We start from the raw sequence: 17,931 nt of genomic DNA, 5'->3' as shown, positions 1-17,931 counted from the left end.
ATGGACTGCTCTTGACATCAAACATTTTTAAATGTCAAAGCTTCTTAGACAAATGTTAAAATGTTCGCAATGTTGTAGTTTTTTGTTTTGTTTTGTTTTTGTTTTTATTTTTTTTGCAAAAAGGTCAGCTGGATTTCCAATTTTAGACAAACTTATTTAGAGAAGAAAGAATACTTCTATTTTTCAAGAGTATTCAATTAATCTTTCACTACTCTTCAGACCAGATGCTGTAGAGTTAAGACAGATGTTTCAGGGGGAACCATGACAGCATAACTCATATAGCATTATATATTATCCCAAATAGTTCATTCAGACATATAATGTACCTGGTATATTTTCTGTGATACCCCTGGTCTAAAGATTATTTCATCTGAACACTGCTTACCATGACAAAGTTCTAATGAAAACCATGCACATCTCTAAAATTCCACATTTGATCAATTAGCTTTTTAGATGCAGAATTAAGGAGAATGTTTATTAAGGGCTCAATTGTGAAACCTGCTGTGTGTCTGTGTAGGGGAGTTAGGGGGTGTAAGGAGACCCTTTACTTCCCTGAGTGGGCCACTCTCATTGCCAGAGCCTGTGCAATCATGTGACAGAGCGTTCTGATCATTGGATCACCAATTAAATTGCCTCAGAGTAAACCTAAGGGCAAAGCTATGCCTAACTGGTAGAATGGTATGGCCTGAGGGCCCCGAAGTTTAATTACCTCAAAAAAAGGCACAGGAAGGAAGTATGGAGGGAGGAGATAGAGACAGGCAGGTTTTTGATAGTCAGAGCCAGGAGAGCTTTCTCAGGAGGGAGTTACTGTCTGTCTCCTCCCTCCTTGGCTGAGTGAGCTAAGGTGGTAGGGTAACACCATCAATAAATTGCACAAGGTGTTTCATCAGAAGAAGGCCTCAGAGCAGTCTATGGATATTAGGGAAAAACTTTTTCACTAGGAGAGTGGTGAAGCACTGGAATGTGTTACCTAGGGAGGTGGTGGAATTTCCTTCCTTTGAGGTTTTTAAGGTCAGGCTTGACAAAGCCCTGGCTGGGATGATTTAGTTGGAGATTGGCTCTGCTTTGAGCAAGGGGTTGGACTAGATGACCTCCTGAGGTCCTTTCCAACCCTGATATTCTATGAACATAGACAGGAATGGGATGAGGCCCTATCACACTGGGGTCTTGTCTGGGATTATAGCTGGCATGAGGGTTCAGTGGCCAGGACCCTGGAGGAGACTCTGCAGTGGCTAGTGGAACAGTAAGAGGAAGTTGTCAGCAGTCATGCCACCTGGAGAGGCAGGTATTGCTCATCTGGCAGAAGAAGCAGCAAAAGCTCCCGCAGGACTTTGTGCTAGCACAAGTGAATGTGCAGCAGCAGTCACTACAAAGGGCAGGGAGCCCTCGGGGTGGGGAATGGCAATGGGGCACAGGGATGGGGCCTCTCTAAGATGGGCCCTGTGGATGACCCCAACTTATTGCTGGGAAGGTGTGTAGAGAAGAAGCGGAAAGAGCTCATGACAGGGACTTGTACCCTTACCTTTTACCGGAGTGGGCAGTAGGGACACGCAAAAAGAAACTGTCCGTATATGCAGTGTGGTTTTGCCAAGTTCTGTGGTTGGGCTGGGACTTGTTGGCAGGGGACAGAATGGAAACGGTCTACTATTTCTGCGACGATGGGGAGGAAACATCGAAGGGGCCTGGTAGACATAAACTTAGCTTGCTCTGTAGTCTGGCAGCAGTTGGTAAAAACTCACTAGATGATTCCAGTTGTAAATGTGAACATTGCATGTGTCCATAGGGATAAAAAGTGCTGCCCTATGACAGAGGTACCCTTGGAAGTCTGGGGAAGGTTCACTTTGGAAACAAGTAGGGGTAGGGGATACGTTATTCCTTCCCATTGTGTTGGGCAGTGACTGCAGGCCCTTCCTTTTGGGAAAACAAGTGGGTGTTGGGGTGCCTCAGGAGGGGGGAAATATCACCATGATGGGAGGAAGTGATACCCAAGGAGAAAAGAAGAGACAAAGCAGAGCTAGTTGCCTCTAGAAAAGAAGACTCAAACCAAGATGAAAAGGAAGAAAAGAGTTCACCAAGGGACAGAGTGGGAGAGGAAGGAAAACAAGGTACTGTAGAAGGTTTTACACTGTATTAGATGGGAGAATAAAAGCCAGGACATAAGGGGAGACCCCTAAGGGGGTGTGGAAGGATAACCTGGACTTGTTAATGGGGTTTGAGTGGCCCTCTCTTCCTCTCCACTAGTGCACCAAGGGAAAAAAGTTTAGGTGAATTTTGGAGGGTTAGGAGAACCAGAAACCCTGAGTAACCAGGTGCCCATGGTATGAAGACCTGAAACAGAATTTTGGAAGCAACCTCCACCCACTACATGTGACTTCTGCAGGTAGAGAATGGATGGACCCTATCAGGGGGGCCTGGGTGATCACCCTGGAGATGGAGGGAGAACCCTGCAAGGAAGCACCTCCAGTAAGGGAGGGAGAGCATGGAGTAAGAAAAATCTTTGTCAGGTAAGGTGGGGGAGAGATGGGTGACAGAGTGCAGGGCATCAGCACCTGTACTAGCATTTGGATCACCAATGAAATTGACAAAGAGTAAATCTGAGGGATGAAGCTATGCCTAATTTATAGATTGGGAGGGGCTGAGGAGAGCCTACTAGGTAAAATATCTCAGAAAGTAGAAGAGAGACAGGAAGGAAGTGCTCAAGGGGGAAAGCGAGAAACTGGCAGGTTTCTGAGAGTCAGAGCCAGGAGTGAGCTCTTGAGGGAAGATGCCTTCTGTCTCCCTGTCTTGAGTGAGCTAAGGACTATACTTTTATCAATACTCAGCTGCACAAGTTTGCAATGGCTGTGGGGAAGATACTGTAAATAAATTGCATGAGGTGTTTGACCAGAAGAAGATCTTTGAACAGTTTGTGTCTAGCGAAGAAATAGGAGCAGGACTATGCCCTCTCATGTGTGGCAGTTATTTTGTGGGTGCTATCCCCCTTTTTATGCAGTTAGATTAGGAATGGGCAAGTAGTGGGCAGTGCCTTAGTTTTTGTCCCCAACTCATTGGCCATCTGTCCTGGTAAAAGGACTGGTGAAGATTAATTCCTCCCTGGAGGAAGAAAAATGCAGGAGCCAGATCACAACTCTGACTCTCAGTCTGGTTCCTCCCCTGCTCCTGGATGGCTCAGATACATGCTGATCCTTAATTGGAGTGCATGGTAAGATTACAAGCTACCACTAATGTTGCCTCTTCCTGATTGGGTGGCTTGTTCTTTCTCTCTCCCACCCTATCCTCAAATGTCATTAGTAGATGAACATTGTGACCTGAATCTTAGTAACTTTCTGCAGCTGATCAGCATCATGACTAACTGGGTAGACTGTGTGCTTTTAGCATCACCATCAAGGAGCCATGCACAGCAAGGGGCTATTACTGCATTCTCCAAAATAGTTTGTAATCCTGATCCTAGTCAAGGTTATGAATGGAAAGAGGGCGGTGTGTGTGTGCGCATGCGCGCGCACACACACATACATACTTACATCGTGAGTGCTTCTGTCCTTTGGACTCTAATTAAATCAGTACAGAAGCTTGGTTTAATCAAACAAGTCTGAGCTAATGTGAATGCTTTTTAGGAAGCAACTGTTATAATAATAATTAATAATGAAAGTGAATTTAATATGCAAAAATGCATCTCATGTAATTTAGAGCTTGAACTGGATGATTCTTCTAATGGAAAAATCCCAAACATAACCCAATCTACTACAAAAAAGCAAAATTAAGACTAAGTAAAGAGATTCTGTTTCATACTATAGTAATTGAATTGTAAAAAGCTAACTCTAAAATGTTTAAGCGAAAACCAAGTATATTCTAACCAGCTTGACCTAAACATGAAAGGAAAGACAAAACAAAACCATAAACCAACAACAAGGAAAGTTGCTTCTAGTCATAGAAGTGACGTGTGTGTGTGTGTGTGTGTGTGTGTAATGCAATATATATTGCAAAGTTACACTTTGGAAATAAACATCTATCTTATTAATGATATTTTATCCTTAAAGTTATACAGGACTAGATTCTGCCATCCTTACTCCATAAGCAGCCCAGCTGAAATCAAAAGAATTAGTCACTGAAGATGGCTTTATTCCATGTGAGTAAGGGTGTCAGAATGCAGCTTCAAGTAATTTATTTGAGTTTGAGTTCTGTAGATTTCTATATATCACATCGAATTTAGTTATTAAACTCCTTGGAACAGAGAAACTCACTTATTTGTCTGTATAGCATCACAGATACCTATGGTGTTTGAGTTTCTCTGCTCCAAGGAGTTTAATAACTAAATTCGATGTGATAGGTCAAGGGATGACATTACAAAGAGGGGTTGGGGAGGCATATGGAAGGAATGCTTCATACATCTGAAGATTTTATTAACAAATGTGATTTATTTAACATTTTATGACAAATTTAAATCCAAACCACAAATACTTAAACATAAAATGTTAAAGATCTAGCAACAAAAATATTATTCTGAAAATACCAAAAAAACCTCTGCTTTCAGCATTGTTCTTTCAAATACTGTGCTTCTTCACTAGAAAACTGTCACCTGCAAAGCTCCCACATTTTAGGTCCCATTCAGTTAAAAATCCATTATCAATGTCTTTAAAACATGTGAAAACCTTGAATAGCCATGTAGCCACAGAGCACTCACTGTAAGTACCTAGAAATAAGAAATCCAATTTGTTTAAGGGCCAAAACCTCAGCTGGTGCAAAATGGTGTAACTTCATTGCCCACAGCTCTGTACACAAGCTGATGATCTTGTCCAAGTCCACAGTCACTGCAAATTATTTTGTTACTATATGTCCATACAGTGGAATATTATATCTATTAATTGATGTTCTATTATAATTCTTTATTCCAGGGAACACAACTTTTAAAATGTATATTTATACATGATATGCTGGTCTCTCTATTTAAGAATATCTTACTCTGAATATTTAAAAGAAAACTAGGAGTCAAATTCTGGCACTATGTGAAAGAAATGGCCTCTAAAGTGCAGACACATATGGTGAAGAAATCATACTGTTTCCTGCCTGTAGTCTGGCCAGCAATCATGGACCCACATATTCATTATTCCTACTAGGGGTACAGGGTGTTATGTAGAAGGGCCAAAGCTGGGTTAGGGGACATACATGCATGAACATGTGAACTATACTGATCTATAGACCCCACTCTGGAATGTTCCTTTGTGGCTCCTGCTGATGCTGTGATTTAAGGGAGAATGGAAGGAATTGGGTAGCCAATTGTGTCCCATAGTTCTGGGTGTGGGTTTCCTTGCAGTCTGCAGTGTGTGGAACTTGCCAGAATTTGGCTCCAAAACTGTATTTGGGACTGGATCTTTCTCCAACTGAAGTCAGTGGCAAAAATTCCACTATTTCAATGGTCTAGAATCAAGACCTTAGCATACATCCCTAATAAGGACAGAGTATTTAGCTGTGAACAAACCACTGATGTGACATATTAACTTAATAGGACTTTTGCAGTGTAGAAGTTGAAAGGATTTTCACCTCCCAACCCTCCAAGGTAGAATAATTACCACATTTTCTATTGTGAGCTAGTTTTAAAATGTCAGATTTAGAATTGCAATGACTTGACAGTGTCTATTTAATAAACACCTGAAGTAAAACATTAGCTAAGTTCTGGATCCCAAATATAACTCTCAATGACACTTCTTTAGCAAATGCATAGTTATATTTTTAACTGCTAGCATGGTCTCTGTACAAGTGGGTTTGATCAGAGTTTCAGGAAGTAAAAATCCAAAATGGCCAGTGTCACGCAGCTCAAATGCAAATGCATAGGGGATGCCATTTTTGTAGGCCCAGTCCATAGAACTACCAGAGCTCACATCTGGGGAAGAAAAAAAAAAGTATCATGATCTGTTTGTCCTGTTGAAAGAAATATACTGTTATCATAATATTGTACTTAAGACTCTTAGTGAGTACTTACAACTCAGGGCCTTATCCTCCAAGGTGTTGGAGGATAAGGCCCTGAGCACCCTCATCTCCCAGAGAAGTTCATGGGCATCCAATATCTCATGGAAGGGGCTTAGCGTCATATATGATTAGGCCCACAGTTAACATGGGAAAAATCTAATAATTATCTTTTATGTAAGAAGACTTTCACACCAGCAATATTTTTCTCTCCATTCTCTTTTCTCCTACCTCATTTGCTGAACACCTATAGCAGGGGTGGGCAAACTTTTTGGCGAAACTGTATGGAGGGCCGGGTAGGGAAGGCAGTGCCTCCCCAAACAGCCTGGCCCCTGACCCACCCAACCCCTCCCCCTGGCTCCTTGTCTCCTGACCTCTCCCCATCCCCTTACTGTCCCGTCCCAAACCTCCGCCCATCCAACTGCCCCCTGTCCCCTGACTGCCCCCCCAGGACCCCCTTCCCCTTATGCAACCCCACTGTCCCCCTTAACACGCCGCTCAGAGCAGCATGTCTAGCTGCTGCCTGGCCAGAGTCAGACACACTGCCACGCTGCCCTGCATGAGCAGGCAGCCCCGCCACCCAGAGCGCTGCCCGCATGGCTGCAGGGGATGGGGAACAGCAGGGGAGGGGCTGGGGACTAGCCCCCCGGGCCAGGAACTTGGGGGCCGGGCAGGATGGTCCCACAGGATGTAGTTTGCCCACCTCTGCTCTATATGTTAATTATCATATACTTAGATAAAGATTTTTCTTTTATAGCCTATTTTCTTCAATATGATCCTAACCCTTAAATCCCAGTGCTATACTTGTGACATGGCAAAAGACTGTATGGTTATAACACAAGATTATCACCCTGCTGAAGGTCTAAGCACAAAGAGAAAGTGAGTTGTGAGGAAAGGTGAAAAATGCTTTACCGAGCACATTTGTATCAGTAGCAGAGGAGATAAAAAGAAAAAAGAAAAGGAGTACTTGTGGCACCTTAGAGACTAACCAGTTTATTTGAGCATGAGCTTTCGTGAGCTACAGCTCACTTCATCGGATGCATAGCATATTGTGGAAACTGCAGAAGACATTATATACACACAGAGACCATGAAACAAAACTTCCTCCCACCCCACTCTCCTGCTGGTAACAGCTTATCTAAAGTGATCATCAAGGAGGGCCATTTCCAGCACAATTCCAGGTTTTCTCACCCTTCCCCCCCCCCCCCCCCCCGACACACATACAAACTCACTCTCCTGCTGGTAATAGCCCATCCCTCTTTGAAACCTCTCTTTATAATGCGCATGATAATCAAGGTGGGTCATTTCCAGCACTAATCCAGGTTTTCTCACCCCCCCCCCACACACCCCCCTCCAAAAACCACACACACAAACTCACTCTCCTGCTGGCAATAGCTCATCTTACAATGTGCACAGCAATAATCCAAGTTTAACCAGAACGTCTTGGAGGGGGGGGTTAGGCTACCTTGCATAATGACTTAGCCACTCCCAGTCTCCAAGAGACTGGGAGTGGCTAAGTCATTATGCAAGGTAGCCTATCTCCCCTTGTTTTTTTCCTACAAACCCCCCCCCCAAGACGTTCTGGTTAAACTTGGATTATTGCTGTGCACATTGTAAGATGAGCTATTGCCAGCAGGAGAGTGAGTTTGTGTGTGTGGTTTTTGGAGGGGGGTGTGTGTGGGGGGGTGAGAAAACCTGGATTAGTGCTGGAAATGACCCACCTTGATTATCATGCGCATTATAAAGAGAGGTTTCAAAGAGGGATGGGCTATTACCAGCAGGAGAGTGAGTTTGTATGTGTGTCTGTGGGGGGGGGGGAAGGGTGAGAAAACCTGGAATTGTGCTGGAAATGGCCCTCCTTGATGATCACTTTAGATAAGCTGTTACCAGCAGGAGAGTGGGGTGGGAGGAAGTTTTGTTTCATGGTCTCTGTGTGTATATAATGTCTTCTGCAGTTTCCACGATATGCTATGCATCCGATGAAGTGAGCTGTAGCTCACGAAAGCTCATGCTCAAATAAACTGGTTAGTCTCTAAGGTGCCACAAGTACTCCTTTTCTTTTTTCTTTTTACGAATACAGACTAACACGGCTGTTACTCTAAAAGAGGAGATAAAGAAAACTATCTTACTATGTTTATAAAATGCTGTTTTAAGCCTGTCCTAACTGAGTAAGTTCAGTCTTCAAATGGTTATAAATCAAAGGATCCGAGTGAAAAGTTTGTGGTGTTGTAGAAAACTATTGAACTTTTCCCTTACTAACCTCCTGAGAGAGCTCAGCTGACATTGTTAGCTAAAAGCCAAGCTTTAAAGATCCTTTGCCCTTGGGGGAAGAATAAGCATTTGAATTTAATCTTTTTTTGTTTTTAAAGAAGATTTCCAAATACAGATGCGCTTGCTATTTCTTATTCTCAATGAGAAACTGCAGTATTCTAAACCCAGCTTTTAAAAAGGTCACCTCAGTTTCTGAATGAACAGCATGTGCAATGATATCTCAATTACAAGAGCAGAGAGCGAGAGCATGGAAATGTTTACTATGAATTATTTTTCTCTCAGTCTCAAGATTTAACTGTTAAATATCCTGTTTTGAAGTTTTCTATTGATCTTTATGTATGTTAAAACTTACTGCAGCTCACTGGACATGTTCCTTGTGTCTGTCTGTCTTTTCTCTCTGGAAACTGTTACATTTATCTCTGCCATTGCAGGTGGATTTAATCAGTTACACCTTCCCCACCTGCCACAATTTGATCAAAGTTCACTTTAGACAAGATTTGCTTCCTTTGTTATGGTACAAGCAGCCCCATATACCATAGCTAGGTCAAAGTAATAAACCAGTTTGAGAGAAACTTACACAAAGTGCTAGAAGCAGGGCCATATCTGTATCTTATACCATAAGCGGACTGAAGAGCATTAACAGCATTATAAGCTGCAGTTTCCTGTGAATGGGAGGAAAAAATAAATACATTAGACTTCACATTAATTTCTGTAATAGGATTAGAACTTCAACTACAGAACGCTTACTCCTAATGCAGTACTAGGTTTGATGATCCTCCTACTGCAATACTAGGTTTTATGGTCCTGTGGAGCCCAAGTTACCATATTTTCAGGAGATCTGGCAGTTTTTCAAAGAGACAATATTAAAGATGAAGGAAAGTGTAGGTCCACTGCTTTCCAGGGAAGGAGAGCTAATAATAGACAACACCAAGAAGGCTGAGGTGTTTGAAGCAAAATAGGCATTAGTCTTCTATGCAAAAATTAAGTGTGAGCAGATACTTAACAATTAATATAACAACAAGGGGGAAGGAACACAAGCTTAAATAGGGAAAGAACTTGTTAATGAATATTTAGGTAAGTTAGATGTATTCAAGTTGGCAGGGCCTGCTGAAGTTCATCCTAGGGTATTTAAGGAACTAGCTGAAGCAATCTTGGAACCATTATCTTCAAGAACTTATGGCAGACTCAAAGTCCCAGATACCACCTATCTTTAAAAAGGAGAACAAAGAGGACCCAGGGAATTATAGACCGGTCAGCTTAATTTTGATACCTGGAAAGATACTTGAACAAATTGTTAATTTATAAGCATCTAGAGGATAATAAGGTGATAAGAAATACCTTACATGGATTTGTCAGTATCATGCTAAACCAGTCTCCTTTCCTTCTTTGTTGGGATTACTGGCCTAATGTGTGGGGGTGGGGAGCAGTAGATGTGAACATCTTGATTTTAGTAAAGCTTCTGACACAGTCCAATGTGTCGTCATAAGCAAACTAGGGAATGGTGTCTAGATGAAATTGCTATAAAGTGGGTAAATGATTGGTGGAAAATGTGCACTGAAAGAATAGTTATCAATGGTTCACTGTCAAATGGGGAGGAAGGGTACCAGGGGGTGTCTCCTGGGTCCGGTGACTACTCAATATTTTCATTAATGATGTGGATGATGGAGGGGAGAGTATGTGTAACAGAGTGCTGGGCAACAGCAGCTGTACTATAACTCTGATCACTGGATCATCAATTAAATTATCCTGGAGTAAATGGGAGGGGCAAAGCTGTGCCTAATTGATATTGGGGATGGACTATAAAGGGCTATGACTAATTAACCCATGAGCCCAAAATGTATAAAAGTCACAGGAAAGTAGTGGGGGGGGGGGGGGAGGAAGAGAGATACTGGAAAGCTTTTGAGAATCAGAGCCAGGAAAGAGCCTCAGGGGGAGTGTCCTTCTGTCTCTCCACTCCTTGGCTGTGTGGAGGATTATATGCTTGTAAATACTGACCTGTGCAAGTTTGTAACGGTTGCGGGGGGAACACTGTAAATAAATTGCACAAGGTATTTGCCCAGAAAGTCTCTGAGTAGTCTGTGGCTAGAAAACAGACAGGAGTGGGATGACATGCTTTGTTACACTGCAGGCTTGTCCAGGATCTGAACTGGTGCAAGGGTTAGATGGCTTAGATAATGTAGGAGACCTGGCAATCATAAGTGCTGGAACTAGGAGTGTGGGGGGTGCTACAGCAGCCCCTGACTCGAAGTAGTTTCCATTCTATACATGGCTTACAGTTTGGTTCAATGGCTCACAGGACCCCCCCCACTATCAGAAGTGAAAGTAGTCCGGTCCGGTAGTAACCTATGTGGCTCTAAATGACAATCTTGGACTGTGGGGGGGTGTTTGAAGGCCAGAAGATGGGAAGACTTCTTTCAGGATGTGTTCTCCACCGAGCATGGGCTGTAATTATTTAATGATTCCCCATATAGGTTTCAGTGTCACATTTTTTTTTTTGGCCCAACAAGTAGGGTTATACAAAACTTGTTTTGGACTGGGCATGGAGCTCAGCCTATATGTGACTTTTCACTGGAGCAGAAACTGTTTTTTATCCTAGAAGAAATTCTAGTATACTCATTTAGAATCCCTCAGGTGGTCTTTTTTGGTTTATAGTTGCCTCTGTTGGTTTGTAGTGGAAGAACTGTGCTGCAAGAGGTTCCCAGCCTGTGCTCGTTTCTCTCCCAGCCCCATAAGGGGGAAAGAGAATGTATAGAGCTAGGAAATGAAGTTAATGCTATAATGAGCTCCTGTGAGAAATTCAACAGGTTTGGAGGTGGGAGTGATCCTGTGTAGACTGGCCATTTCCTAGCTCCGCTCCTGCCCAACCACTTACCCCAAAATACAGAGACCCCCAGCTATATGCTGTTCTTTGATATCTGTGAAAGAGGGTGGGGGTGCCACTTGGGCCTATTTCTCCTCTGATATGTGCTTGCAATCCACGATCTGAAATACACATAGGGGAGTGGGAAAATGCTATGGTTTCACATGGGTGACCTACCACCAACGAATAATCTTACAACACCACACCAGAATGTATGTCATGGAAGGGAGGAAAATATTGATAAGGAAATAGGTTTCAATTTCAAGGTTCCAAGGACCCGTATATCAAATAATGGCCCCCCCCCAAAAAAAATAAACCAACCCAAAAACCTGTTGAAAACTTTATGGAGAAATTCTACTGCAATATTATTTTAAAAGTAGGATGATGATATACTGACTCCTGTTCAGATGTGGCAACTGAGTGAAGGTCCATGGTAAATGACCATAATATGCTTCTAATATAAGGGAAACCAACAGCTGGATGTAGTGAGTGCACAGTTCTCAGGCTACCAGCAATGTGTTCACTCCAGCTGTTTGTGCCACACAGAGAGAAGGAAGGGAACAATTCTGAAATGCTTCATATGCTATATAGGTCTGATCCTGAATGGTGCTGAGCAACCAAAATTCCTAGCATCTTTCAAGAGCAGGCCCCGAGAACTTGCAATATTAGCAGATTTCAGGAAAGTAGACTGTGAATACTGAAACACAGGATTGTATAGAAAAAATATGGCTAGTAAATTAAACTTTAAAAAAAAAAGCTACAGATTGAAATAACTGGTGCAGACATTTACCAAATGATAACTGAAGTACAACTTCCCTTTAATGATCTTAACATAACTGGCTTCAACTGAAACTTAATAAGGGAGTTGTCTAAATTAGAGCAGAATATCTATGCACGTTGTTAGCAATATACTGCACTCCAGTTTCAAAGCATCACTGAATAATTTACCACTTTAACTGAAACAGCAGCACACTAGTGTGTAGTGAACTGGACAGAAGCATCTTTGCTTTCTGCTCAGGAATAATTAAGGACCCTATTTACACTAAATGTTCCTAACCCCTCATGCATGTGGAGGCCCCCGGAACAGCATTCACTTGCTGGCCAACCTCAACGCATGAAATCCATCTGGACCAATAAAACATTTTCAGTCAACCACAGGGGAGAGATAAATGGGACAGAAGCTTCATTATAATTCTGCTTTCTACCTCAGTACAGCTCTTCACAAAAGTTCAAGCGAGCTGAAACCTTACCATATTTGATTATGGTATATATTTTAAATATTGAAAATCAATACATCTTGAAGCTAAATGGGCAATGGCACAACCCTTTAGCTATAGGCAAATAATATGAAGCTACATTCACATAATGTGCACGGTCTTTTGGGCTGCCCACACTCATGCCAATGTGTTAAGATGGTCAAACTCCTGCCCTAAAGCATAAATGCTGATGGGTTTGGAAAATGATGGTTTAAAAAAATACAAATTATATTATACTGTGAGCACCATCCATTCTGCACAAATTCCCTTCTCTGTGATAGTACTGTCACACTGGTGACTCAGGCTTCTTGGCAAGGGTTCACTTCTGTTCACACACCAGAACCTTAATAAAACTACCGACAGCTTGACTCTTCCATTTCACTATGCTTCTCTCCTATGTTTACTGCTTGTGTTGAACTGGCCCACCAATACAAAAGTACTTTTTGTTTGTTTTCCTCTTCCAAAAAAACACTGAAGGAGGTAGTGAGATTGAAATGCAAACAGATGTAAAGGCCAGGATGTCAGTGGAACGTTAATAAACGCCGTAATTGTCCAGAGATGTTGGCTCCTAATTGGAGGTTATTGCTAACAGTGTCTTTGGCTGCTTTTCCAGGTATCTGCTCCACTTAACCTGTCCCTGGCTCTTAAAAGGCCTGACCCAAGGTCCAGTGAAGTCAATGGAAAGGCTTCCACTGATCCAATGAACAGACCCATAACTGTCAAACCGACTTCCTCTGATTTAAATGCTACAGATGGGAAGGGTAGAGAGTGGGCCAGGGTACCCAACACAGAATGGAAGAAGAAGCCAGATGATTGGAACAAGATGCATTAAAGATTTACTGATGGGTGAAAGCCTAGACTTTAAGATTCTTTTGCAAGAATTAATTTTTTGACCCACTGTCTGCTTCTGTCTTTGCCTGCTACTTTCTCACTTCATTCCAGAGGTGTCCATCAGGATATTCTGTAATTTTCTTTTTGGCATTGGAAGACCAGTTCTTCCTAATACCATATTTTTTCCTTCTGCTGTCTTGCCAGTTCTTGAAGATAGGTTTGCTTTCTCTGTTCTCCAGATGAAATATTAGTTTCATGTTCTTGATCTATTGATAGTGACTACTTCACTTGGGTAGAATACCCTCTAGACCCTAATCTCCCTTCATGGAATCAAAAGATGATTCATTCACTATCAGGAATTACTGAATGATGCATTGTAAATTAAATGTTTGGTCATGCTGCAACTCCTTTATAATCCTCATTTTTAGCTCCCCTTCCCAAGCATGACATCAGACACAGGACATTTTCAGGAGTTGGAGCAATTAAGTCTTAACAGATCTTTCCTGATACTATATCTTTTAATCGTCCTAATACCCCCCCCAAAAGAAATGCTGCTGAGCCCCTCAATCCATACTCCAGATCCATGCAATGATGGAGGAGGGGTAAAACCTAACTGAAGCTGGTGAGTATGATAGTGCCCTTCATTCAGGATAAAAGTTAGGAGCTGTTAAGCTCCTTTTCGGAGTAAGATAGTTGAAACAGTAGGAGCGACAATCCAAAAAATAGGTATTGGGAAAGGCTGGTCAGAAGCTGAGCTACGTGGGTGGATGGGGTTTTGTGGGGTACTAAATGCAAATCCAGCAGGTGGGTATTATTTGGTGGAGGGGATTGTGTCTGTGAACAGAAGCAGACCTCATGAGAAGAACCAGTAATGTGCCCTTGAGAGAAAGTTAAGAGGGAGAGATCTTTGGGCAGAGTGCTGGCTGAAAAGAGGCTTGCTACTGTAAGCAGAGAAACTATCCCCTGTTTAATTTTATACAAAGTCTGGGAAACTGGACTTTGTATAAAAGCTTTGTAAATAAACAGGATTTCATCAAAAAAAACCCTGACTCCATCATCAATTTCTCCTAAATTAAACCTTAAATATTGGCTGATTGCTGAAATCAAAGAGGGTAACAGTATTATCTCAGTAAACTGCAATATTAAGGGTTAGAAGCTTTATTTCTGGATGAAATTTAATAGTTGAAAGATTTCTATTTTGTTGAAACTTTAAAATATCAAATCTTTTTTCTGTCAAGTATTTATACCTCTTCAGTTCTTTCAAACATATAGGGATAGACTTTCAGCTAGGTGCATGGGGATTTAGTAACAGCCTCTTTTAATATTTAATAATTTATGATAACACTAATTAAAACTCCACTGATTAGCCTATAAATTACTTTATAGAGATTGATGTAAGAAACTATCCCATTCTAAGTGAGTCACCATTAATTCAATTAGAATAAAGGTTACATAACCAGTATAACACTGTAAATAGAGCTGAAATAAATATTGCTAAATATGAAGTATTGGAGAACCATGTCTGTTCTCTAAACAATAACAGAAATAGCATATAAGGGTGTGTAATCTCCAAGAACTATTGCACTTACCACACAGCTGAAATTTGGAATTGTTGCATACTTGTAGGAGTATGGATACAGCAACATCTGAGCATATGCGTGAAAAGACAGATAGGCTTTTATTTGTTTCCGGCGTTTGCGAAGAAAGTGAGCTACCGCCTTTACTTCAGGCTCAGACTCGGGAAAGGGACCACAGTACGTATCATCACATGGGTGAAAGGAAGCCCCCTCATCTACACATTGAAAAAGAAAAATAGCTGTGAATGTTCACAAACAGCATGTAACGGTCCAATTCTGGCTTACCTTGTGCTTACGGAGAAGCCTAAAAAACAGCACACAAATTGCCATCCTACTTCTGAAAACACAGAGAACCTGCTATCTGAAAAGAATTAATGGAAGCAAACAGCCAAGAAATCGGTGGAATAGAATGCATTTTTATCCAGTAGGCATATATCCTTGCCACAAAGACGATACAGGCCTCCCCCAGGAAACTGGAATTGCAACTGGCACATAGAAATACACTGAACAATTCAGAACTTCCATTCTTCACGGCAAACTAAATTTCACTGTTTCCAGTAGGATTATAAGGATCTGATGGGATTATTCTGTTTATTATTGGAGAGATGTTTATTTTCATGATTCATTGAATGCTGTAAGTGGAGATGAAATAACAAGAAAGTGCAAACTCTCTGGGACTCTGGAAGACAGCTATTTCTTGTAGTTGTAATATTTGACAAGACATTGAGACAGGATGCTCTTGAGACTTAGATGACTTGGTGGCCATCTGTTCTGCAGGGAGCAAACCATCTGCCCTCACCATAACCACTGCGTACCCATGTTTGCCTAAGTATAGCTATCTTTTCAAGTCCATGATCTTAGAGCTATATTCATTTTTGAATCTGCAGCTGGGGCTGATAGTTTTCTTCTTCACTTCAGTAAGTGCCATCACATTTTAGGTATCAAGCTGAGTAGCTATTCCTATTATATTTCATATTAAGGATTCCTGCAAAGCCCCGGTTTCCTTCCACTTAAAGTGAAAGACACTTACTATACAAAAGAAATTTATGAAAAAAGTGTTTAAGACCCTGGCAGTAGCAAGGAATATGATAGTCATGGTGTTATTGCTCTGCAGCTCTCTGTTGTCATGTGAAAACAGACTTCATTTACCTCCGGCTAAGCCCAGAACCTGAGCTGAGGCTAAGAAGTCCTCAGTACAGCTCAGGAGGGTGGGTACAGAGGTGACTTTCACACTTTCTGATCCTACAGCCTCCTTGGTCCCTGGCATAAATTAGAACAGCCTGAAGGCTGGTCTATATAATCCCAAGGGGCTGTTACAGAAGTCTGGAATCACTAGCATAAGGGATCCATGGACATGGCCCTCTTTCCTAGCCTTGTCCCCCTACAATCAGATGGGGTGGCTGGTGCAGGTGCCACTGGCAGTTCATTGCCACCCTGGACATTCTAGTATGTTGGAGAAAATCCTCAACTGTCTAGCCTGGTGGGTTAGTTTTAGGCAAAATCTGTGTCCCCATTTTAAAAAAAACCCAAACCTTTGTGAAACTACTGAGATTGTTTGTTTGGTATTTTTATTTAAAACAATCTCTCTGTGAAACCCCTCAAATTTTTTGCACAACTTTTGCCAAAATAGGCAATGGTAAAAAACTGTTCTTATTCAGAGTTCTTTACTGTAGGAAAATTGTTTTGAAGAACAGATCTACTTTTAAGGTAATGCATTTTTAGGTTTCTCTCTTTAATCTACATTTCAATAGTGGCGTGACATGACTATGCCTTCACTGCCAGACAGAAATCTTGTCAATAATGAATGAAAACAAGGTGTAACCCCTTCTTCCAGATGAACCTATAGCTATACAATAAATTAGTTTTAGTAATGCTTACTTGCTGACTGATCAACCCTGAAGAAGGCTCCTCCCTCACATAGACCAGTGCAGAAAACAGGATGAAGAGCAGGCTCTAGTTTCTCTCTCTGTATAAGAATAGATTTTTCTAAACTCTCTTTATAACGAAGTTGTCCTGTAAATGAATGACTTCGGATAATACAATGAGCTCACTACGACTTTCCACACTGGAAGTTCTTCAAAGTTACAGACAGAATGGGGAGAGGGGTGGGGTGGGAAAGAAATACAGTAAACGTCAACTACTATCAAGAGTCAAAGCTACAGTCACAAGGAGAAAATAGAAATACAGTGAATGTCAACCATCTGCCTGATTTTTGACTCCTGCAGTGTTTTACTGAGACAGCCAAATCCTCCAGAGCACACTGCAGATGTGCAAGGCCCAAAATAAACGGGAAACGCTGCGTTCGCACTGTGTGGAAGTGTTGAAATGAATACAGCTCATTTTCGTACAGAAGCACTGAGGTGGGATTGAGGGTGAGATAAAGAACAGCATAAGCCCTAAACTTGCTTGCACCTCCTACTTCTGCCAGTATGAAGTAATCTTCTCCACAGCCCAGCTATGTGGCAGGCTTTAGGTGGAAATTCTGCCCCCAACTCCCAGTTCCCTATGCTAAGTGTCAGTGAAGCTCTTTAAATTGTGTTTGGTTTATGAGATGAGGATTTATCCCTAAGTATTTGCCTAGTCGTTTTTAAAGATATTATTTGTACTCTCAATAGTGCCTAATGGATCTGCATGAGGATCAGGAGACCATTATATTAGGTGTTATAGACACACACATAATAAGACTCCCTGTCGTAAAGAGCTTGCAATCTGTACGCGCTATACTTTAAAACTGCTGCCGCGTCTAGTGCTGCTTTTGGTTACCCACCCCATACTTTAACTTAAAGAAATAATTGTGTTTCCCACGAGCCACAGGCTGCAAAATGAAATTTACTAAGATCACTGATAAATTTCCTTTTTCAGTCTTCACAGAATACAAAGCAACAGAGTAAAATATAGCATCAAAGACCTACACTAGAAGAGAAGGGAAAAGAAGGTGGCACAGCAGTGTCACCTAATTCAAAGAAGAAACTCATGGTACCCAGCCATTTGGGTGTCACACAGGGGCAGGCACGACACAAAAAATAGGATTTGTGCTCACAACGTACCTGCCCAGAGGCACCTATATGAATTTCAAACCCAGCCTGCAAACTGTAAGCACAACTGACCCAATTAAGAGGTTTTAGAATCTACCTTATGAGAATTCACAGTGCAGAACAGATCGGGACAATGTAAG

The 17,931-nt window shown here is 41.7% G+C and overlaps 1 protein-coding gene across 1 annotated transcript in view; it reads right to left on the bottom strand.

Annotated features, from left to right (window-relative positions):
- Positions 1-4,489: 4,489 nt before the first annotated feature.
- Positions 4,490-17,931, bottom strand: part of CPA6 (carboxypeptidase A6) — a 112,667-nt gene continuing 99,225 nt past the window's right edge. Inside the window, exons 9-11 of the mRNA XM_074943059.1 lie at positions 14,769-14,971; positions 8,810-8,894; positions 4,490-5,878 (exon numbers count right to left, since the gene is read on the bottom strand). Coding sequence (XP_074799160.1) covers positions 5,691-5,878; positions 8,810-8,894; positions 14,769-14,971 — 476 coding nt within the window. The 3' untranslated portion in view covers positions 4,490-5,690. The remainder of the gene's footprint in view (positions 5,879-8,809; positions 8,895-14,768; positions 14,972-17,931) is intronic.

This window comes from Natator depressus, chromosome 2 (assembly GCF_965152275.1).
Source record: "Natator depressus isolate rNatDep1 chromosome 2, rNatDep2.hap1, whole genome shotgun sequence".
Lineage (NCBI taxonomy): Eukaryota > Metazoa > Chordata > Testudines > Cheloniidae > Natator > Natator depressus.
The sequence above is the reverse complement of the archived record's forward strand: the minus strand, read 5'-3'. Positions and strand labels throughout refer to the sequence as shown.